The 25,464-nt window shown below is 39.3% G+C and overlaps 1 protein-coding gene across 1 annotated transcript in view; it reads left to right on the top strand.

Moving 5' to 3' along the window:
* Positions 1-25,464, top strand: part of LOC109855445 (irregular chiasm C-roughest protein-like) — a 142,198-nt gene that overhangs the window by 42,786 nt on the left and 73,948 nt on the right. Inside the window, exon 2 of the mRNA XM_020429748.1 lies at positions 6,890-6,943. Within this exon, the coding sequence (XP_020285337.1) occupies positions 6,890-6,943 (54 nt within the window). The remainder of the gene's footprint in view (positions 1-6,889; positions 6,944-25,464) is intronic.

The following is a 25,464-nucleotide window of genomic DNA, read 5'->3' as shown; positions in this document are numbered from 1 at the left end:
GTGTCAATTATTTAACTTTACTAGTTTGTCAATAAGTGACTCACAACGAATAAGTTGTTTTAACTTACAATTTAGAGTGGACCTCCTGGGACATGCAAAAAATGTTAAAATTAACATTTTTTTTTTTACTGTGTATGTCCCGGAATTGGCGGGGAATGGACAGATAGCGTTTTCCCGTGTACAATTTGTCGGTTTATCGATATATATCTTCTTGGCAAAAATGTTGGAAGCACCGACCATCGTTTTCCAAATTATGTAAGAAGAGAGAAATGAAAGAGACGGATGAAAAAAAAAAAATGGAAACAGAGTCGATGCTGCGATCGCAATTTTGCCTTCGCGCAATTTCTTTCCGTCTTTTATTTCACCTTCACCATCTTCGCGCTGTTTGTCAAACGCAGAAAAATAATCTCCTGTCCTTCTTATGCTCCGCTTGCGACAGACAGAATTTTCAAAAACCGATCGTTCGCGAGCCATCCGAGGGATCCTCGTAGTAACTTAGCTTGACACTTATTTCGTTTTTTTGAAGTAGTTTCCGGTTTTCTTTGAAAGCTCCTTCATTTATCGTCTTTATACCTTCGCTCTCTTAGCTCGGGCTACTTCACCCGACTATTCCGCACCTTACTCGGATAAAAAAGCCGAGATCGGGGAAAGAGAGGAAAAGAAGAGAGGGAAAAGAGATAGAGAAGAGGGGATGAAGAGACATGCGGCTACATAAAACGAGAGGAAATTGAGCGAGGATAATGTGAGCCCTCGATCCGAAAAGCAGACCGAGCGTTGGTGAAGGTTGGAATTTCCTTGACTTTTCGACGAACGAGCGTAATATATCATCATTGACGTTACACACTCCGATATTTTTTCTCAGTTTTTACGTATTCGCTTGATTTCAGGATACGTGACCTTTTTTTTTCGCCGTCGTAATTTACTCGTTGAGCGAAATGTGAAACATTAAAAAATTAATAACGCGTGTGTCGCTCGCATGTGTAATAATATATAAATCTCCTCTTTTTTTTCATAAAGCACGGGCGTACTAGTTTCAAAAAAAAAAAAAAGAAAAAAATTCCTCTCTTGAAATGTCATCCGGATCTCGCTTTGATCCACGGCACCTTTTAGAGAGATAAATGTAAAATGCGCGATAAAATGTCTCATCTCCTCTGTCCTAACTTCGTCTTCTCGGCGTTTTGCAATGACTGTATTTTAATTCGTTCGTGCGAAAGGAATTTTAGCCGCGTGGTTACTCACGGAAATACTTCTGTTTCACTTGGTGTATAGTGCTTTCACAGTTAGTTACGTTCGCCCGAGCTCTTAGATGTGCTTTTAGTTTTCTTTAGGAAGATTTTGTGGTATTCTCCGACTTTCGTATTCTTCAGAGAGTTCCGTTATATCGTTTCCGCGGCGCATAGATGAGTTCTAAACTTCGGAAAATTTACACAAAAAATTCTTCAGTTTTGTTAAAAAAAACTGGTTTTAAAGTTTCGAGTATCTTTTTTTTGGAATATTTGAAAATATATTTCTTTTATTTTTTTTTTAAATAAAAAATCGATAATTTAACTGATTTTCTATTCCGTAAATCACATTTAAATAGCTCTGCGTGAAAATATGTCACGAATTTATTTGTCAGATTTCTCAATAAAAAGTGAAGAAATGAGAAACACGTGCGCGCGCGCGCGCGCGCGACGATAAGCAAAGAATAAAAAGAAAGAAAGAGAGAGAGAAATCGTTCTATAATAACGCATTCCTTTATCTCATTCCAAAAAGTGAACAAACCGATCGACAGCGACGGATCTCTCTTTCTGTGGACGTGAGCGATATATTTCCACCCCATAATTTCATCCCTCTCCCGTTCTTCGCGTACGTGCTTGGAAATTAAAGTAACGGGGCGAGAGTCACCGCCGCCCGAGTGCAAATTTCGCGTACGTCTGCCGGTAATGCTATTAGCGTGCGTCGCTAACACGTCGCGAAAAGTTCGTTCTCTTCTCGCGAAAGGCGGGTTAATTCGATTAAAACTCATGTGTGTCCTCCCCTTCCGTAATAAAACTGCTGACACTTTTAATATGTCAGTGTGGTATACACACATGTGCCCCTTCTTTTCTAATAACAATAACTCACCGAAATGCGCTAAGAAAAAGTTGCGTGGCGCGGTTAACAAAAGATTTATAATCTCTCGGCGCGGTGAGATTGAAAATTATGAGTTTTCTTCACTTGTAACGCGCGAGATAACGAATAAAAGGTGTATATGTAACACGTTCCACACATCATAACTGATAACATGACGCTCCCCACAGATATCGCGATAGCTCTCACGCTGCCGCGAGAGATTAAAGAAAAAAAAAAAAAAAAAAAACAGACGTTTAGCATAACGCGCGAGATAACGAATAAAAGGTGTATATGTAACACGTTCCACACATCATAACTGATAACATGACGCTCCCCACAGATATCGCGATAGCTCTCACGCTGCCGCGAGAGATTAAAGAAAAAAAAAAAAAAAAACAGACGTTTAGCATAACCCGTGAGTGGGAAAACCGTGTTAATTATAAAGCGGGGCGCGCGCATAATGTGCAGACAGCCGAGCACGTGAATGATGCGCGTGAAGCGCATATATAGGACTTGGTGTAAATAATGATACAGTATTATTTACGCTACCGGTGCGCTGTGCGACGTGCAGTGACGTAATTATACTGATCTAATTGCGCTTCGCGTCTGATGCGTGTCGCGCGCGCACGCGCGTGCAACATGAAACAAGAATTCGCGTATAATATGTTGTACACGTATATATGTATTATCTATGATTTAGTCGCGACATTATCTTGCCCTTTCATCAGTCATTTTGCAATAATCGAGATATCAAAGAATTCAGCGCCGCCTCGCGTGTTTTTTCCCAGCGTCGTTCATCACGACGACGATAGGCAAAGACGTTGTTGAAAAAAAAAAGAGAGAGAGATGCGTCTTCGTATAAATAAAAAACGATTCGACGCGCAGCTCACAGGGAGGGAGGGAGGGAGGAGCACGACAAATGCATGCGTGAACGCGCATCAGCCGTGAAACATAATCGAGTTATCGCATAAAATGTAGTCCCGACTGTCGCGACCAGGTCGTAATTCCCTTTTGGAATCCGCTGAGGACGCATAACGCCGTTTGGATGCGACAAAAAAAAAAAAAAAAAATGGGTACACGCGCGGAGATACATTTTCCCGTCCGGCGATTTCGGCTACTCCCACTCTTTTTCATCATTTAAACATACTGCAATAGCGATATGCAGAATGTTGTTAGCCCGTGGCGCAGAGTTGTGTGTACGCAGAGTTATACAGAAGAAAATGTTCAAACGTAATAAAAACGGGTCATACACATACTACGATATGAAATCATGATATACTATCCCCGAGTTCGATGAAACACACGCGCTTGTAAAATGTGTGTCAAAAAGTTTGTTGTTTATCCAACAACACGTATCCACAACACATTGTACGCGCGGTAAAATATTGCTCACACATGAGGAAGAGAACGATATAATTTGCGTCAATTTAAAACGTAACGGTATAAATACGTGAAAACAATTCCTGTGTGTATGTATGTATTTATTTGTTCAACGAAACATTTTATTGTTCGACAAAACAAGAACACAACAATGGGGATCGATGCGTTCTCTCTTCTTCCTCTGTTTATCGCGTTGGGAATTAAACACAAAGATCTTCTAGTTTGCGCGAAAATGTGGTGTGCTTGTGTCTTATCGACAGCTGTAATCTGATATCGATTTCGTGAAATTTCGCGTCGCGTTTTCTCTCTGTGGGCTTTTCTAGATTTATACACTTGCTTCGTCGAAAACTAAAAGTAAGAATGCCGCGTCGACACATCGTTACGTGTTTCAACGCCAAGACGATCTTGTTTTTTTTTTTTCTTAATATTTATCTTCCCGGTCTCTCTTTAAATTCGAGAAGGAAGGTTCTTCAAAGAACTACTACCTTTTTTTATTTTTTATTTTTACACGGAGCACGCATTTGCGTGGGCGAAGTCCGATACGACGAAAAATTTTTTCCCCCTCTTCGAAGTAAGATAAAAGCACCGCCATTTCGACGGTGAAGCACGATCGGACGCGGGAAACGCGAGAGAAGAGAACGAACGAGAATCGGAGAACGGCCTTTGGGAATCGATACTTTCGACGTCGTTCGAAAGCGATGCCTTTCGAAACGAGTTACTTCTGGCTCTGAGTTTCTTCGCAAAAATTTTCCCGGTATTGTGTTCCACGGTAATTGGGTACTTTCGGCCTTTTCCCGGTCGAGGTTTCACCGAAAATAGCGCTCGCTCCGGTGAGAATCCGTTCGGAACTTTTTTGCGCCGAGTCTTTGCTCGATCCGGCGCGCCAGGAACGAACAAACGAGCGAGAGAGAGAAAATGAGAGAGAGAAAGAGATAAGAAGAGGACGAGAGAGAACTGATTTCGCTTAACTCCTTTTGCGCGGAAAGATGAAGCTATATACATATGAGAGAACATATAACTATATATAACTATATATAACTGTATGATTGCGAATTCGCAGGAAGGCAAATATTCGATGACAAAGACGATCCTTCCTTCGAACGTTTCTCAATATTTATTTTTGTGCTCCGACCGATACGCCGGATTTTCGTACTTTCCGCGCTACTACAGATCGCAATCTAAGACGAAAATGCAAATCCATACGAATACGAGAAAAGTACGTGCGTGTAACTGTGTGTGCATGTGTAATATATATTGCGCGTATAGATTCGTAGATATGATACCCGCGGTATGTACGTATATATATACGCGACGGCGGTATAGATACCGCGTGAAATGCGAATAAACAAATAGATGATAGATAAGAGCGGATTTGAAAAGCGATAGAGAACTCTCTCGCGCGGATGAGCAGTCTTGTTCGCGCGGGATCGCACTACGATCATCGAGGGAGAGAGTTTCGATCGAGACAGGGGAAAAAAATGGGAGATCCGCGCGCGCGCGCATGGATAATTTGTACGTTGTAATGGTATCGCGCCGTTTTTCAATAATGTAAAGAAAGAGGCGCAGAAAGAGGACTTTCCGTGTTCGTTCACCTTAACGCTGCGGGAATAATTTAACGTGACCTCCGCCGTCTCTCTCTCTCTCTCTCTCTCGTTATTGACGTGCCACTAACGCGGTAATGGATTCTTACTTAATGATGAGACCCGTTCGGATTTCTGCCAACAACCTATCGAAATGGCGAAATAGTTCAGCATCAAACCTGTACACATCAAACCTACCGAATCGGAGCTTTCACGTTGGCTATAATGATTCACGATGTTTCGAGAGAACACACCTCATTTGCGTATATCGGAAACAATACGTCGTAATGTAACGCGATATTTTTCTTTCTTTGATCTCGCGTAAAACTTTTCTCATTTCGCGTATCATCACACGTTACGCCGAGGATGTTAAAATACAGCGATTTTTTTTTTTTTTGCAATTATCGGATATAACGGATTTATACATGTGCGAGATAACAGTGAGGCAAATGCTCTTAGCAAAAGCCGTGATCTATATTGCGTCTGTGAATAATGCGTTTTTATTTGCCTCAGATTTTGAACGATAACATTTCCCGCATTTTTTTTTTTTTTTTTTAAATCCGATATATCGGTCTGTATCAAATTGATATTGCAGAATTTAATCAATGTGTGACGCATCTTGGATCTAATCTCTCTTCCGTCTCTGCTCTTCTCTGTCTACACTCCTTAGCTACCGTCTGAAGAGACCGCCTGTCTCTTCGCCGGAGACTCAGACGACTAGCTTAAACCCAGACCGTCGTCGTCGTCGTCGTCGTCGTGTAGAAGAACAGCTGTGGTCTTTTTAACTTGGCGCAACTGCATATCATGTGTCGGACACAAAAATTCAAGGAGCCGCGGTAAAAGCTAATGCTTCTACACTTACCCTCTCTCACTTGCTTTGACTACACGCAAGACAGTCCCGATTTAACCTTCGTCTCGTCTCTTGAAACATAGATCTTCCGACGAAAACATTGGCGCCGATACTTTCGAGACATCAACGAGCTCTCTCCGCTTGATCGAAACTTCATCTTGGAGCATTGTAACTTTTGCAAAATGCATTATCGATGAACACACCGAGCTGTTTACTTCTACGAATAGTTGCTGCGGTGGAAATAAGTAAATTCGCGTTCGCTTTCCGCGGCAATCGCTCGGATAAATTAATTAAAATTCAACGTTTGGCAGCTTGTTTAAATGCGCATCTATAATAAGTTTAGTTAAGATAGATCCCTAAAAATGCGATTACATTTAATGAAATACGAGATGTATCGCGAAGCATATTTATAAAATAATTTGTTTTTGTTTCTTTGCGCAGACTAATTTTTTATTTTTCTTATTGGTTTTGAATAAGTCTTCAAATTGCCACGTCATTTTTATGATGAAGCACTAAATCTTTTTCGCACGCGCAATTATAGCTCCCGACGCCTATGTTGCGAATTCTTGTAGTGTCTCGCTAAAAATACATGCTTCTCATATTTGTATCCGTCTGGAGTGGCGCAAGGTCATTGATCTTGATGCGCAGACGTGCAAGTTGATTTTTCTCTCTGCTGACGAGAACAATATTGTCAGTATCGTCGTGTATAACGATTAAATAATCTCTGTCGATCATTTTCTCTATCCGACTTTATTACGACTTTATTTCCGGGTAATTTTCGCGTGTTTTAACTTTTTTTTTTTTTTTACATGACAAAAAAGAAAATAATCGAGTTAAATGAAATTTAATGTATTTGATGAAAACGAGATATGGTATGTAGAACAGTCTCATTGGTTATTTTTACACAAACGTTTTTTCAACTTTTAAAATAAAAGCTTTTATTATTATATATTGTTTTAACAAACGTTTGTACTTTTGTTTTTAGATCACCAGCGAGTTTTTCACGTCCGGTCACTACAAAATTCTGCAAAACAAACAGGTAAGAACGTGATAAAAAGCGGGAGTTGTGTTGGGTTTTAAGTAATCGCGCCATTTTCTCCAAAACCAGGGAATAACCAGATGTTGCTGCGCGTTATGGAAAATACTTTGATACTTGTCGTGTATATATATAATTCACGTGAAGAATAATGTGCGAATGTTGTAGACACATTCGCGAGATCGTCGCATTAAAATTTGTCCGCGAGAACCGGCACGCGCGCGCCTGTATCGCAAAATGGCTTATGGGTACGGTTTTGGTCTACCAAGAGTGTAGCTCTTCTCCCCTTCAGAACAATAGGTGGATGCAACGCAGGGTTCTCCGAATACGCTTTAACCAGATTACATACTCCGGATTGCGAGAACCGCGCCGTTTTATGTATATACACGCACGCGCTATAATTGGAGAAATACTCGTGCGAGCTCCAGGCAAAGCCGCTTTACTTCTTATCCGCGCAGTGATTCTGGGCAAATTATTGGATCTCTGTGCAAAAGGACTTTTACATTAATTATGATAATATCCCATTAACTAATATATGCGTCTATATTGACGGCATGTTTTATTCATTCGATACGTGATGACGTGTTTTGTACGCGGGCTTTAAATATTCATTTATGTATATCTAATTGACCACACATGGAGACTTTCCCTTCCCGGAATTTAAAATCGGAAAATTAATAAAGAATTAAAAATTATTAATATTGCATTACACAAAAATACATTTAAAAAAAAATATCACATTATCTTGTAATAATCCGCGCTTTATTAGGCGGAAAAAGAGAGAAAGAGAGACGTATTCGAATCTGTTATTGTTGTTGTTGGGATACTACAACCGGTTACACAAATGTACAATATATCGACGAGGAAGGGCGAGTAGAGGAGATTGGACAGAGGGAGAGAGAGAGAGAGAGAGGGAGAGATTTAGCTGCGCTAAAATTATTAGCGCAATATCGGATTCTGCAAACATCCGGTGGTTCTAGCACATTAATGGTATTATTATTTCATAATGCTTACGCGCTTGACAGCGAACGAAATCTGACTATGATATTTCGTTTATCGATATATTCTTTATCTCTCTTGTTTCTCTTCTCTTTCTGTTTTCATATATTTCATTTTTTACGAGCAGTCGATCATAAATTTTTCCAAGTGCGTCGTGAATGCCTCCGGTGAAGGGCTACTTCACCAGCTTGGAAAACACGTAACACGATCGAGTTACTCGAGTTGCGAGCGAGCAAAGTGCGTAAATTCAACTCTTTATCATCACGCTACGTTCTTAAATAGGGAGGGACATAATCATCAAAGCGAGAGGGCGAATATTGCAAATAACACAGTAATAATAATATACGTGATGAAAACAATGTGCTGTTAACTATTTCATGGACCGTGCGTTAAACGTGGGTTTTCGAGAATGAGAAACAAAGTGTAAGAGAGGACGGAAGATCTTATTTATTCAAGAGAAAAGTCAATAGAGGAAGAGACCATCGTGCTGTGTAAATCAATTCTGCTTCGCAAGCGTTACGTGGATAAAGTTGAAATAGATTTGAGTAGGAATATCTAGGAAAATGGGGGAAAATGGGGGAAAAGGAGGGAAGAAGGGCAACGCGAGGAAAGTGCGCGCATGGACGGGCTTGTTCGACGTTAAATTTTTCTCAGAATTCTGGAGAGCGAATTTTCCTTCTTCATCGAAGATAAAACGAGAGTCGACTCGAAAGTGGCGAGGAGAGCACAAGCGCCCGCGCGCGTAGTACGGCGCAGTTTTTTAAAGGGAGATGAATAAATGAGTACGACGACCTCGCAAAGTAACCCGGCAAGGTCCTGAACCAGTCGCCTACGGGCGATTTCTGTCACCGTTTCTTGCCTGTCCGCCATGCTATGCCATCAAATATTTCACGACGGAACGCGAGATACCGGTCTAGACCGACGTCTTTTGACAAATACCCGGGGAACGCGGACGTATAATCGCGTCGCTTTATGTTTCGCGCGCACGTGCAACGAACCATTAAAATACGGACGACGACGGACGGACAGTCGACTTCCTTCCGCCCATTCCTTTCTTACACTCGCTCTCGTTTCCCTCTTTTTTAATGAAAGACAAAAACGGAAATGTGGGTGATTCTCGTTTCGCAACTTCGTTTCCGTCGTAGTCGTAGCAACGACACTTCGGTTTCTTTTTATCGTGTCCGCGATGCAATCAGTTCAGACATATTCAGGAAATCGATATTGCAGGAAGCCAATACAGGCGCACGCTTACGTTCGAACAGTTACACCAGTTCTTACCAGGTAATGTTAGTTGGTTCATTCAACAGGCTGAGAAGAGCCCTGGGCTAGTCCCGAGCCCGCGGCTTTGCCTCATTGATTTTTACCGGCTTTTCTTCAGGATGAGGTACCGCGACCGCGTGCCCGTTTTGTTCTCCCTCATGTAACGCGCGATCATATATTCCGCTCACCTCCGGTAAAAGTAATAAAAATAATTCGCGTTAAAAGAAAAAATTAAGTTGACTGATTAAATTTTTGGAAAGATGTTATTATTTCCACGTTATAAATCATCTTTCACGGATTATTACTCTCGAGTCTCGCACCAAAATAATAATACGCGTATCTCTGCGTACTCTTCGAAATATTTAAAATTTTTTCACATATATTTTGATGTGTTGTATAACTTATAGAATATATCACACCCAGCACGCATAGTTTTAGCTCGTGTTTCCATTTATTCTCTATTTCTAGGTTTTATTTTTATAATTTGCTCTCAAAAAAATATATCAATCACTTTTCTCTCGGCGCACAGTTAACCACCGAATGTCAAACTGTCAGTACGGAATGCATCACCGAGCCGAATTTGCACACACGATTCGCACGCCTGGCAATCAATCAATATATCGGAGAAAAAACATTAATAGTACTTAAAATATTTCAACGTCGTCTTTTTGGATTTTGGGTCCGACAAATTTGAAAAAATTTACATTTTATGTCTTACATGTGTTTTTCAACAGAACTGTCTAAAGGAATAATCCGAAAGTATAAAAAGTCGTTAGATGAATATTGATATGATATTAGTAAGTTAATAAAAAATATTCATAAGTAATTCATAAATCATAAGACTATATTTATAACATTTGCATACTTTATATAAATACACACACACATTTATATTTAAAATAAGATTATTATAATCTCATAAATTCAAAAATTTTTGTTTTTAAAAAAAACTTTTCCATTATTACTCGTACAAATTGATAAATTATCTCTTATTGTAATCGATATATGTTATAAAAAAACGTGTCTTAAATGTTAATCTTCTCTCACACATTTTAGTGACAATCGCACAAGCAAACTCTATGATATTTAGAATTTCATTGAACTTACGAATAAATGTAACACAAAATAATATCAAGAACTTCACGTATTACGGATTTACCGCACTTACATTTATTTTCCATTTGACCGTCACATTGAGTTCTCGCGAAATCGTGGTTAACAATTTATACTTATCCGTTCGGTGTGAGACGCAAACATGTCGCGGGACATGCACTTCGACGAAGCAAGCAGAAGGATAGAAGCTAACCATTTTAAGGAGTTAAATAAATAAGGACGCCGACTCCTCATCGTCTGGTCGAGAATAGCCTTCGGCTAGTCTCGTTTCAGCAGCGGTTTCTGCCCATTGATTTTTGTCCGTTTTTCCTCGCGAGTAAAACGACACGCCATTACACCACTATGGCAATTACGCGACTACGTTAAGCATTTACTACGTCGGCTTTATTATCACAGCCAACGTCGAGGCTATGCGCGCGCGCACGCGGCAGCTTTCGCTTTGCACACACGTACAACTGTAACGAGCAGTGCGGGAGCAGAGGGGCATTATAAATTCATACTTCCAATATTGTCGCGCCATGCTAGATTTTATTCTGAGCATTAATCATTAATTTACGGAATTACAAATACAAATGTTAGTCTTTCCGCGTGAGAGAAAGAGATGGAGAGATATATATTCCAGCACGCTTTTCCTCCGCAAACCGCGATACATCTCATCGATCTGCTCGCTTGTGTTTTGTTGATCCTATCTTATTTGTATCAGATCAAGCCGTCCGATTTACGAGCCGGGTTACAAATTTTCTATGCGCAAACAAACGAATAACGAATTCACGAAGAATGGAAATTCCGGAAGTTTCTGTATTTCTATTCTTGCGCGTAGGAAAACGCGATTTACTGGTGCCGCTTTCGACACAGTCCAAGTTTATGAAGCTATAACTCTCGACTATAAGTCCGAAAGTTGTTGCACACAATGTTAAGACAAAAAGAAAAGTGTATTGTGGAAAAAAACATTTTTCCAAAAAACGAGAATTTGTTTTTTTATTTATAAAAGTGTTATACGTTTCCGCTGTGTGTATGTACATATTTGAGAAACTTGTTGGAATTAGTTGTGTGCGCCGCGTTACTATATATACACGCTCGTTCAGACATCGCTGCAAAAGAATTAATTAACTCACGAAATAAAAACAAAAAACAAAAAAAAAAGCAAATTATGCATATTGCTGGGTGTCAGCCGTATGAAAGTTTCCATTTAAAAGTTAATTTACTTGAAACTGCCACTTGGCAGGTAATTTTTGCATAACACGGTCCTTGTAATCCGTTACAAATACTTGGTAAAAGTTGCAATCACTTCGTCGGACGAATAATATGTAAATTTATATCTATATCTATAACATCAAATAACACACCTTCGCCCATACGTGGTGGCACGTATAGAGGGTAGCGCGCACAGCGAAGAGCTAGAATTTTCAATGCTAATTTCGAACGTAACCTGGTTGTTCAGCGGTCGTTGCCTCGTCGACAAAACCGTACTCCGGGACATTGTGCAAATGCAGGTGACCTCTGTCCGCGTTCGATTAAGAAGCAAAACAACGGTCCAAACATTGGCTTTGTATTCCTGATTAACGTTCCGATCCCCCTCACGCGAATCGCGTGCGCGCGCGCGCGCTCTCGTGTATTAATATATACGGCACGGTGACACCGTACCACCCCCTTTGGCAAACGGGAGCACCGGTCGAAAAAGCGCGGTTCGTCATTCGCGTGCACCGACAAATTTTTGTTTTACTGATATTAGCAATTTTACCATGGCTGGCCGACATTGGAAAGCGTGAGAGTAAGCCGCAAAGCAGATTACCCCCAGGCCGTCTTTTTATCTTTCTTTTCTTTCACCTCGTCTGTCTCTCTCTCGCCTTTTTTTCTTTTTTTTTTTTTTTTTTTAATTTGTACACCACTGTAACATTGTATAGTCCGTGTAGATGCGCCGCCGTGTTTCTCGTGGCGGAAAATCTTTTAAGGAAAACCGAGGCGCTTCGAGGTGAGGGCTGAAATCAGCGAAGAAAAATGGCAAAATTTCATGACGCGCTCGGCCGACAATAGTTTCAGAAAAAAGTGGAAAACCTGAAAGTTTGTTTGACGTCTTCTGTACATAAGCGCGACCAAAGGGAATTAGGTTTCGTGCATTTTTGCTGGCGTACGCGAAAATATAAACGTTAAAACGTGGAAGAAACGAGAAGAGGAGAGAAGAAAAAAGACGACGAGAGAGAGAGAGAGAGATCGCGCAGCTGTCCCCTCACGCGCGGTATTATGTCAATCGGATTATTATCGTGATAAAAACAAAACTCCTTTTACAGGTAGTATCTGTCTGATGCTCGTTTGTCCGTAAAGCGCCGTGATATAAAAATATTTCAAGCAACACCGTACTGAATTAAATCGACTGTAAGTAATTACACTGCCGGGGATAGCTGGAACGCAATTCTCTGCAAGAGCTACGTATTATTTCGCTGATAAGATCCATTTTATTTTTACTCTCTACGCTTTTATTTATATACTCGTTCGCCGTTTCAACGGATCATTTTTTATCCTTAATTACGTAGTTCTCGTTGCCGACGTCTTCCTGCCTATTCTGCCGCGCGCGAATTTCAAAGGACAACGAGAAATAAAAGAGCGGAACAAGTGTCTGAGAGTATGAAGTTATCTCGTTTTGAATATAACGTAAGATTTTCGAAGATATTCTCAAGAGGAGATTTATTCAAACGAGCACGGTTGATATGTGAACTGCACATGTCGTCCGAAAAGAATGTTCCTTCTTTCACAAACGTGTGGGAAGAGAGAGCAGAATTTTCCACCGCAAAAGAGGACTCTTCTTGCGCGCGCGAAGGAGGTCATGTCATTACTGTTATCAGCGGCAAAACGGCAGTCTATCAAATTTGCGCATCCGTTCCTTGCCTCCACTGTTCCGCTATTACGGCTAAAACGGCGCATTCGAAAGAACCAAACGAGTTACATTTCCGGTCTCGATATGCGGAAACATTCCACGCGCCGCACGTGGTTCATTAAATAGAGTACCTCTAGTTTACTATCACGTGGATATGGTTTACCGTCACAAAAAAAAATAAGGATGTGAGGCCAAACTAGAGCAAAAAAAAAAAATAAAAGAAGAAGAGAAGGAGATCAAGAATAGAAATCGCAACAAGGAGAAAAAAGAGAGAGGAAAAACATTTGCGGGTGTTCGTGCGAGCGCACTAGCGCAATAGAGCGCTATAACGCGCTTCTCTCTCTCTCTCTCTCTTTCTCGGAATAGGTGGAATGGTGGCGGCGCTGTGGCTCGAACGAGGGGTGGTTGGCGGAGGGACGAAAGGGGTGGAAAACCGGGGTGAAAGGTGGGGTTGCCGCTCGATACCACTGCGGCACGGCCAAAGTCGAAGCTATACCACGAATCCCTCCTCCTCGCGCTCACCCTCCCTCTCTTCCTGTCTCCTTTACTTCTTGGTTCTTCTCATCGCTTCTCTCCTCGCTCGCTCTTACACCCTGCCGTCCGTGCTCGCCTTTTCCCTCCTCTCTCTCGCCTCTTGGTACGTGCGCACTATAGCAAACGGCCTACAGCCTTTGCCCGGTATCTACCCCCGAAATCTACCCGAGCAACCCTCTAACTCCGCCGCCTCCTCTCTCGCGCTCATCCGACCTATCCCTCAGGATCCCTCGAGGGGATCTACCGAGTGCGCGCTCTTTAAACAACGAGACACCTCTCCCTCGACTACGTCTCAATTCTCGCCCGGAAGAACCCCGATCTTGCCTCGTTTTTCCGGGCCAGTTCCACGCGCTAGTTCCGCGATCGGACTCCTTTCTTTCTCTCAACCTACGTACTACGTACCTGTTTTCTTCTCTCGGTCTTCGAGCGATGTGTTTTGTGCTCGTTCTCTCTTCCCTCGCGATTTCCGCTCTCTGACCTTTCTACCACCACCCACGGCGAGATCGATGTCCGTTAGCCTTATAAAAGAACACCTTTCGAGAGAATCGCGCCACTTATCATATATTTGTACGCGACACAGCCATCAAGCGAAACGAGGTGTGAAATGAGCCGCGATATTGTATTTATATTGTGTTTTACGATAAATAACGTTATATATATATATATATATATATATATATATATATATATGTATATACACAAGAAAATAAGATAAAAATTCTCTAACACAATCAACAATCATCTGCAACTCTGTAAAATTTTCTTTTTCTTTCTAACGATAAGCTTAATTTTGTTAAGAGCTGCGATCACAAGTATCAATTTATTTAATTAAAGTACTGTGCTTCTCTCTATGTACGTGATGAAATTGAAATCTCTTGGGTCGTTTATTAACCGCTATACGTGCAGGAAATATACATTCTGTTACATTTTTGAATTAAATTATTACTGTATCTAAATCAGTTCTGTTTGCGTGAAATATATTATAAGAAAAATCAATTTCTGTTAAAAAGATGAAATATTTCTTATCACAAAATATTATTAGCTTTTCCGTTTTTACGCAAAAAACCTTTTTTGTTGAAATTAAAAATAGTCTGTCAGCAGATATATATATTTTTTTTACTTGGATCTAATTTTAATTTTTATATATCGAAGACATTCTTTTTTAGAAACTTATAAAACGTGCGTAAAACTGGTGCGTGTACCAGTGTATGTCTGATATGACCTATACATCCAATCATTGTGATCGTTTCAGGTTGTATATACTGTTCTCGGATCGAATCTCACGATGCAAATTAAGTATAGTCTCCATGGTGTTACCGTATTAAATTGAATATGTTAAGCACGGCGGCAGCTGTGTATCAAAGTCCCATGGCGAAGTATGCCGCGCCGCAATATTTGGCTCTCAGGGTAGCGAGAGCTGTTTTCTTACATGCGCCGGAAAGCACAGTGATCGCACACGATGTACCTTATTTCTATTATGCGACAGACACAAAATATAGAAGCTACATGCTTAACTACTGCTCGCCAGGCGTATTTTACATATTTAATTAATAAAAATAACAAATACAGTGTAAGATAGATATAATGTACATACGCGCACGAGAAGAGTTACACGTTTTAATTCATAATAAAAAAATAAAAAAAAAAAAAACAAGTTGTATACATTATTTAGTTTTGATAATCATAATCTAAAATTAAAATAACCTGAAATGTGTGGATGACGTAGAGCATATTTTAAAATTTCATTTAATACAATTTTTATCTGAAATTTTAGCCGTATATTAAGGTCGTATCTCTAGAACGTCCACGCTTCCAGCCCCTGTGGCATCTTTTGAGTAGCAGCTCATTCGGTCCACATGTGCTCGGGGTGCTCTGACATTTGCATGATTTTAAAGTCATCGTGACTTAAATAAAAGGGTGACGCGCCGCGGCATAACATCTCGATTCGACATGGCGATAATATTTCCGTGAAGAATATTAAATATTCAAGTAAATCAATTTGTTTGTCGTAAGATTGTAACAAACGATTGTTGATTATTGTTTGTCAAATTGATTTATCAATATTTCCAAGTTGTATCGACCAGAGAGATTTCTTTGATGCGTCCGAAACCATCGCGTTAAATTGATCTCATTAAGCACAGCCTAGATACAAACCTAACAGAGTATACTAACTGCGTTGTTTAACCCTCGAGGTATCCCCAGAGTCTTGTGCATTCTTACACGAAGTACTAAGCGCGCAAGTGCTTACACAAAGCTCTAGATTGTAATCCGAGATTTGCATGGAAAACTTCGTGATCGCGCGAAAAAAAGTATGTAAATTAATACACTTTGAGAGAAAGAGATCTGTGATTACGCTCGGAAGGGAGGAGGACAAAATGTAAAAAAAAAAAAAAAGTTTGATATAATCCGACGCAATTAACCAGCGACTGAACTTTTCTTCTTTATCTATTAACGCGATGCATAATGTCTTAATTATCATGTCTTTATTACCGGCGTGTCGACGTCTCGACGTAACCTAATATCGAATTATGCGAGATAATTTACCTTTGCATTTTTTTTTGTCGGTTAACGATAACAGAGAATCGTATCTATTAATGGCGTATGTTGAAAAAAATCCGATGTAACGAGATACAACGTGAAAAAAAGCGTGTGTAAGAGAGAGAAAAATGTATTATTTTTCCTATGTGGTGTTTTGTATGTAGATACTGTGTGGATTTATTTTGCTGAGATGCAAACGTTAAAGTTATTTATGATTTCCACGTAGCTAGACCGCAAAATTTACACTGAATTATATAAATGCGGGGGTTATGGCCAGTGGCATAACTAGGTGAGCGTACACACAGTGCAATCAGCGCTTAAGTGCACTCTCCCTTGCGCTTCTCCTCTTAAACACATCTCCTTTTCAAAGCACGAGCAGGTACAAGTTCATTAGGATTAAAAAAGAACGGAGGATCCTGCTAAATTAATAACTTGTACGTGAATTAATAGATGTTGCGCCCCAGAATTAATTTTGCAGCTGTCTAAATTATAACTTTGCGCAATGGTCGTCAAAGCACGAGAGATTAGAAGATTCAAACATAACGTGTAATATAATTCTCGTAGTATAGCGTATAATAGTTCTCTCCTAGAGAACATTAATTCATTATAGTTCTCTTCTAGAGAACTATTGGTATGTCTTTTACACACACATCTGTGTGACAGAAAGTGTGCTCTATTTTAGTTACAAGGAAGAGTTTATCGATTAATTGCAGTAAGCTCGAATTTCTTTCTTAACGTTCTAACGTCGTATCATATCGCGTAGCAATATTTATGTAGCAAGAACTCGCAAACATGATACACAAGAATTCGATACCGGCTAGTATTTCTTTCATAAATCGTGCAAATATCAGAGAGATTTTACAAACAACGCGAAAACTTGACAAACGTGATCAGATAGAACAAAATATGAAGTAAAAATGAATATGTGATATTATATTTTGAATAAATCAGAAAATATATAATAATAATAAGATACTCAAGAAATGAATAGTTTTTTTTTCGGAAATATATAAATAGGTTTTATCAGAGCGCGCGGGAAGTTTGGACATTATCGGGATTTTACTTTTTTTTTTTTTGAAACTGCACAAACAAGTGCACGAAGAGATAAGAAAGGTGAAAAAATATACAGTACATTATCTTTAACGTTGTTACAAAATATTTTAGTTAATATTTTATGCAGTGTTTGTCAACATGTTTGTATATTATGTACATATATATGCATATTATATACATATATAATAAATAAATAAATAAATAAATATATATATATATATATATACAGGGTGTCCCAGAATTGGTTTAACATCTCTCGTAGGCAGGTAGAAGGAATAAAACTGAGGTGAAAAGTCCTATACCATTTTGCTAGATTTGCAATAGTTACTGAGATTTTAATTAACAAAGTTCCGCGAATAAGCATGCATCGGGCTGTCTTACGCGCGTAAGACTGCCCGCCGCGCTTCGCGCGCTAACGATGTCACCCATAGCGACATATGGGAGGAGCTAATATAACAGCATATACTATAACATATACATATTAAAATGTAATTGTGTGAAGCGCGCCGGGCTGTCCTACGCGCGTAAGACAGCCCGATGCACGGTTATTCGCGGATCTTTGTTAATTAAAATCTCGGTAACTATTGCGAATCTAGCAAAATGGTATAGGACTTTTCACCTCAGTTTTATTTCTTCTACCTGTCTACGAGAGATGTTAAACCAATTCTGGGACACCCTGTATATATATCTGTGTTTTGGTCTTGTATAGTTATTATTATTTTATAATTACTATTATTAGATTCGCGCTAGAATGCAACATACTTATTTTAGCAAAATATATTTGAAATAGACGAAAATACGCATTCAAAAAATACGTTTTTCTTTTCTTTTTTATGTATAAAGGTTTTATTTTTGACGAAATTAAATTTGATCGTTATAAGGCACATAATTAATTGTACTAATAAAACTTTAGTGAAAAATGATATCAAACGTTTAATCGAAAAACGAATTTACTACATATGTATGTGTGTGTAATTATACATAAAAAAGTAGGGTATTTGTTTATAGATACAAATACTCTTTTATATATACTTTTTATATTATATTAATATACTTTAATATTATACTTTTTATATTATAATATTTATAAATACAATCATTCTCTTTCTTTTTTAATATTGTTCGAATATACGTAACTTTGTTCAACACTAAACTATTTATACGAAGCTCATTTATTATTGGCAATTATCAACTATTTATCTGAAGTCAGTAATTTTATATTTAATTTTTACGTGTCGTTATTTCATTGAGATGAACTATCTATAATCTATAATATATAATTAATAATACAGTGTCGGCAAACACACAAAACCGGTGTACTTGCACAACACATGAGAAAGAGAATAGTATGTACACAGCAACCAAAAACACGAATGGCAAGAAAAAGAAACGACAAAAAATAATAAAACATGTCAACTCGTTTTTAGCTCCGAGTTACTTTTTGTTTCATTGTTCTAAGTTTTTCCATATTTAAATTTTTTGTTAGTAAGAAAAAAAGAGAGAGATTTTACAAATTTCACAATTTACGTAAAATTTAGAAATTGTGTCGATGAAAATTCTGATATACGCACGTAGTAAGAGAATATTTATATATCTGTATTTCATCGTATTATTAGTTCTCTAAATTAACTTTTGATCTGTTATTCAGAGGCTTTTGTGTTACTTGCATGTTATTCTCTTTTACCATTTTATTTTTAAATCAAATACACAACATATGTTATCGTATAGAATTAAGGCGCATTAATATTCGTCAAAATTATTTCTCACACAAAAACAGTCGATTACAAATGTAATCGACTTGTTCTACGTTGTAAACTCGTTTGCATATATGTTACTGTCATATTAATTCTATTATGCCTCTATATGACATCGGAACGGTGTCAAATTTCTGTTATATTTAATAATCTTCTAGAAAGAGCACAGAATAAATTGTTTGAAAGTCACTTTTCTTTTCTCGTTTCTCGAGAAAAATTCAAGAGATCTCTGTTTGCAGCGCGATTATATTAAAGATTATTGTTTGATCAACAGAATGTCCGTTCAAGTGATAAAAGAATAATTTCTTGAAACAAAAACAAAAAGTCAATGCGGTCAATCAATTGATATCATGGTCTTTCCAGGGGATTCTTTTTCACCTCGTACTGTAAATATTTCTCGTTGATTGCCATTGTTCGAGTTTGTTAGACTTGGACCGGAGGGGTTCTATCTGGAAAGGCGTGCGCGCGCGAGAAAGGTGAAACACAGGAAGAATACAGAACGATAAGTTTTTTGATGAAACTTCCGTTGGAGGTGCCTGAGGGAGAGCAAGACTAAAGAATATCTTTGCCGATCTTCGAAGAGAAGAGAAACGAGGAAGTTCCGCCGATACTGTCGTTATATTTTCTCCCATCTCTCCGCCTTTCACGATTTGTTCTTTCCGTCTCATTACCGAGCAGCGGAATATATTGATTCGTTAAGACATCGACGCGGAATATAAATCGTGGTCGAAAGTCCGCACTTCTTTCGGATTCAAGTGTTAAAACTTCTCTCGGCTCTTCTCTATCTATCTATCTCTCTTTCTCTCTCTCTCTTTTTCTCTCTCCTATTTCTTTTTCTTTTACTATTTTCTTTTCTCATTTCACAAGAACGGTTCTTAGCGTGTAGTTATTTAGTCGGAGATTTCTTTCGACAGACGTGTCGAATAAGCGAGATATATCGCATTCGTTTTACCGTACGAACACGCGAGAGGATGTGGTGGTATACAAAATGTAGCGGGCAAAAATGTAGTGTCGGAACAGTTATACATAGTGTAAACTCGAGGCCCAAGCAGGATATTACATCTTTTTCTTCGAGAAAATATATTTCCGCGGAAACTCTCTCTCTCTCTCTCTCTTTCTCTCTCTCTCTCTCTTCTCTCTCTCTTTCCCAATGCATGTATATGTATACATATAGATGGAGAGGAATGCAAAAGTAGCAACGAAGATTCTTGCAATTTGCATAATTTATTGAGTACCAGGGGCGAAATCACTCTTATATCATTCACGAAAAATGAGGAAGCTGAGGAACGACAGGATGAAAAATTGTTGGTACACAGAATTACCTTTTCCCACTCTCCGAGGTCCCTAGAATCTCATATACTCGCGGCTTTTTCCTGAAACTCATCCTACGTGGCAAATAGCGCGGTACTTAAGAACATTAACGATGCATGAGCTTATTTTGGAGAAGAGATATTAAAATAAATCTTTTTCGCGCTCACATACATTCCCAGCGCGGACCACACGCCAACTTTTTGCGGGATTAATCAATGAAAAACGATGTTTTAATCTTCAAACAAAAAAAAAAAAAGAACGATTCGCGGAAGATTTGATTATTACTCGTTATTCGTGAAAAAGCACCAAAAAATAATAAAGTTGTGTATTCATTTTTACAAGAGATACATAGACAATCCCCGATCGAAAAACCATCACTTTGTCACGTAGCGTTCCGGAAGAATCACGTTGTTGTTCTACTCGCATTCATGTTTTTCGCGTACTGCCGTCCGCTATCTCTCGGAGAGCAAGCCAGCGAATTCACCGCGTATATCATACGACCTAATTTGCCGTCGCGCAGCAAGCGAACCGACCTCAATCGAAAATCGATCAAATTCAGTTGCTGTCCCAACTTTTTCCAGAGTCGCGAAAACTCGTCTTACCTGTATCGGACGAGTGCAACTCATTCCGCGCGACGTACACACGTCGTAAGAGAAAGAGAGAAAAGAAAATATATTCAACCCGTTCATATCTCTGATAAACTGTGCGACTGATAAATGTGCAACTCGTCTGAATAGAAAACCAGACGATTATCAGGAGCAAAAGCAGATTTTACGACGAGTTACCTGTTAACGAGAGATTTCCCCCTTCGCCAGAACTTTGCCAGAAAAACCGGCTGGCACGGAATTAACAACGTTGACAACGAGTGTCAAACGCGGCGGTAACTTGCTGATGCGAACATTTTTTTTTTTTTTTTTTTTTACCGCGATATGCGATGCGCGAATTCGGGTTAAAAGCTGTGTGTGTACACAGCCTGAACTGTACCGACGACGCAAAGAACGCGAGCGAAAAAAAAGCGAAAAGGGCAAAGCCAGTGGCCAAGAGGCAGAAACAGAAGCGACACTCTTTCCCAGTACTCAACTTACCCGTACCAAGCCTTTCGAGATTCGCTCGGAGAATGTTTCATAGCGAGGGTGGATTTGTGCAGAAAGTAACGGCGTAATTTTGCACTGGTGTAGGACGACGACGAAAAGCTGAGAGGTTAAAACACATCTCAGACAGTATTAAGCGTAGAGAGAGATCAATAGGGCAACAAAAATTGAGAGCGATATTTTGGAGAGCGTGCAACAACACGAAAAGTATGTGTGATATTTTTATACATGTAATTTTATATATGTAATATTCATTGAAAATATATTTTAAAGAGCGTGTATAGAAAAAAATAAAAGTATTCCAACGATTTTGCTTGATATGGTCAGAGAGAGGAAGAGAAAAGAGAGAGAGGAGAAATTCGCGCAGATATGATAAATTTCATTTTTTTTTCTTTTTTTTTTTTTTTTGAAATGCGCGACGGAAATAAAATCGTCTATTAAACGTCAACACAGGAATATTATTTTATTCTTTCTCTAGAGAGAGAGATAGAGCGAGAGAGAGAGAGAGAGAGAGAGAGAGAGAGAGAGAGAGAGAGAGACGAATGTACGCCGGTGTGTCGAAATAATTTTTTTTTCTTCTATCCGGCTTTCACCCCCTCGATTCTATTCGAGTCATAAATCTATAGATTCATAGCTTTATAAACTCATAAATTCGCGAAGATATAGATCAACAGCTTTACAAGTGTGCGCTACAGATAGATAGAAGGGTTGAGGCGAAAAATACTTGCGCTGTGCGACACCAACGACGAAATAAAACATTGTGTATATCGTTGTGTTCTCTCGTTGATCATTGTTTATTTCGCGCCACTTACATACGTATTGTCGACATCACGGGATCGAAAATTAACAAGAAATAAAAATTGATCGTACAAATTACGAGATGAGAAACGCGATTCGAAATCTTTAGGAGAAGATTAATAGAAGATTAAAGAGTCGAAGATTGACGAGACTAACTAAGCATTGAGAAGATGAGGGATAACGAAGAGATGAGAAGATTGATAATTAGGATTGAAAGTGCATGATGATATGGAAATTTAGGGTCGGAAGTTGAAGTTTGGCAGTTGACAGCTGAGCCAGAGTTGAAGTAGTGAACGGGGAGACTCGAGTGGAGAAAAGCCGAGATGTATACTTTACGTGAGACACGTTAAGGGTAGCACACTAACGTCACTTGGTGACGAAACTTGAGAACTTCGGAAAAGAACTATCAAAGAACTATTGCGTTTACCGATGTTGATTCTTATAACGTGTGTCGTGAAAAAACGTATTACACGATCACGTGTAACAAGACCTGAATTTTTGTTATAGTTTGGTTGTCGCGTGCACTTTTTTCGAAAGATAGTACCAAAGAAAACTAGTGAGAACTATTTTCTTAGTTAAAACGTTTCTTGAAAAAAAAAAAAAAAAATAGAACAAAAATAGAACAAGTTGTCTTTTAAACGCTCTACTCTAGAGTCTAATGAAGAAACACAACGCGCAAAGGATGGAGAAGATGATCTATATACTATTCTGAAACGTTACCGGATCTTTCGACTATTCGTGGAAATTATCTTCTAACTGAAGAGCAACGTGTTCTCTGTGGTTTCGCGAGTTTGTCGCTCAAATTAATGACTTTTCGCATTTACCTCTTAGTTATCTTTCTTCCATGTATCTTTAATCTCTCTTACGCGCGACATGTCTCTCTTAAAACGTTTGCAATCTGATCAAATCCGTTCAACGGATTTTCGCGCTTAAAATAACTCACACAAACGTTGATTAAAATCGGTTTTGATTAAAATCGGTTTTGATTCAATAATAATAATAATAAAAAAAAAAAAAAAAAAATTCGTCTGAACCTTTAAAAATATCGGAATATTTATTATTCGCGAGTGCAACCGTTACACACGCCACAAAATATTCATCCCAGCAAGATACGCCCGATTTGCCATAAACATTTTCCGCGAAATATACCAGTGCATATTTGCGAGAGAGAGAGAGAGAGAGTATCCGCGAGTATTCGCGAGGTGCACAACGCAACGTAAACCGCGCATACGTTTTGTCTGACTGAACGGGTACGCGCGCGTGTATATACAACGTGTTAGATACGCTTTACAAATTCTGACTGTTTTAAAACACGCGTGAACTGCGCATACTTTTGCGCAAACAAAATCGCGCGCTTCACGACCGATGTTAACAAAATCTCTGGCGACAATATGCCGACGTGCTCGTTGTGTATAAACACGCGTTGCGCACGTATATATATATATATATATATATGTATATATATACATAGTTTCAACAACTGGTTGCTGCAAGCAATTGGTCGCCATGTAACCGGGTCGCTTCTCATTTTCTCAAGACTCGGATGCGCTACGTCCAACTTCTCTCTCTTCCGCGTTTTCCTTCGCGCGCGAACTCTTTGCGCCGCGCGCGTATTCGTATTCCGTTTCTCTCTTAATGTTCCGCTTTTGTGCTGTAAATGAAATCTTCGTGTCGGGACATAACGTTCAGCCTCGCACAGAGAGCATCAAATATCTCTGTTGTGTTTAAAATGCACCGTGCAATATTGGTGTCGTCATAGCCAGAAGCTGCCTGCTTCTGCCGCTGCTTTATTTTGTGAGAACACCGAGTCCTTTTTTCCTCGAAGAAAATTCCGCTCGAATGAATAAATCCTGTCTCACGTATCACAAACAACATGTACCCCACACACAAACAACGTGTTTCACCCGTATTTCTTAGTAGACCAGGTGTAACGTTTTTTGCATAATGCGTGCTCGCGTGTTAAATGCAAGAGAAAAGTAATACACAGAGAAGAGGAAGAAAAAATGAAAGAAAGAAGAGAAAATGTTCTTTAGAAGAGCGTAAGCCGGAATTGTTTTTTTTTTCTCGCGAAGTAAACAGACATCTCTGTAAAGAAAAGAACAAGAGTCTCGAGATCAGTCGGAATATTATATCGATTTGTTGAGATAGCTTGTAGTTTTTTACATCGCGAGCCGATAATTCAAACAAAAAATCACGAAGGTCGAGCAGTTTCTCGTATATTTGCATACACGAAGAAGATCCGAATCTTGACGCTCAATTTATACTATTTTCACGGAAAGTAGCGAGAAGACAAGGCGCAGACAATAAAGGAAGAGAATAAATCGTTTACCGTTGGAGACACCCGTCGTGAGCGGATCTTCACGGTTCAAGAGCATTGCGTTTCTCCGCAGCTTTGCGCGCGCGCGTTCGTGCACACGCGCGTTACTCCTTTTCTTCTTATAAAATATATCACACCGCGTCTCCACGCTTCTATGGTTCGTTCGATCCTCTTCCTGCGCTCCTCTTTTCCCTGAGTTTACTTTTATCGCGAGAAATATCAGGTTTCCCGCCAACACCTTGTGCAAACACGGGAGACACTTGCGCCCAGGTATAAGCGGCGACATTTGCTCCTTTTTCATGTCCCTCTGACACTCGTTCCGTGAAATTTCTTACTCCCTTCGCGCGGGCGCAAAACTCCTCGCAGAACCGTTTATGCTCTGCGGTCGCGTCATCGGGTTTGCACCGAGATAATAAATATCCGATCGTACGAGCGCATACGCAGCTGCGAGGAAAATAGCGCCGACGCGTCGCGCGTCGATGTGTTCAGCCAGTCGCTAACTTCGAAACCGCTATTTTTAACCGGCGACATCAACAACAAAGAGAATGACTTATGCATTCGATCTCGCGAAAAGTGTGTAACGGTAATATATTGTTTTTCGTCATCGACTCGCGAGATAATAGAGATACAGAGAGAACGCATTCTTTCTCATTACTTTGCGCCCCGCACACAAAAATATTCGAAAAACGCGCGCACGCGCTATCTGCGATTTGTATAATCTGTACATATATCTAGCGATAATGGAAATTTCTCACTCATTCGCAAAAATTTTTGTTTCACAACGCTCTGCAAAAATCTGCTCGCGACGTATTTCAAGGTACCTTTTATTTTCGAAAAATAAATATATATAAATATATATAAATATATATATATATATATATATA

This window comes from Pseudomyrmex gracilis, unplaced genomic scaffold (genome assembly GCF_002006095.1).
Source record: "Pseudomyrmex gracilis isolate BER0280 unplaced genomic scaffold, ASM200609v1 scaffold_0, whole genome shotgun sequence".
Classification (NCBI taxonomy): Eukaryota; Metazoa; Arthropoda; class Insecta; order Hymenoptera; family Formicidae; genus Pseudomyrmex; species Pseudomyrmex gracilis.
Note: the sequence above shows the minus strand (reverse complement) of the source record. Positions and strands in the feature narration are given on the sequence as shown.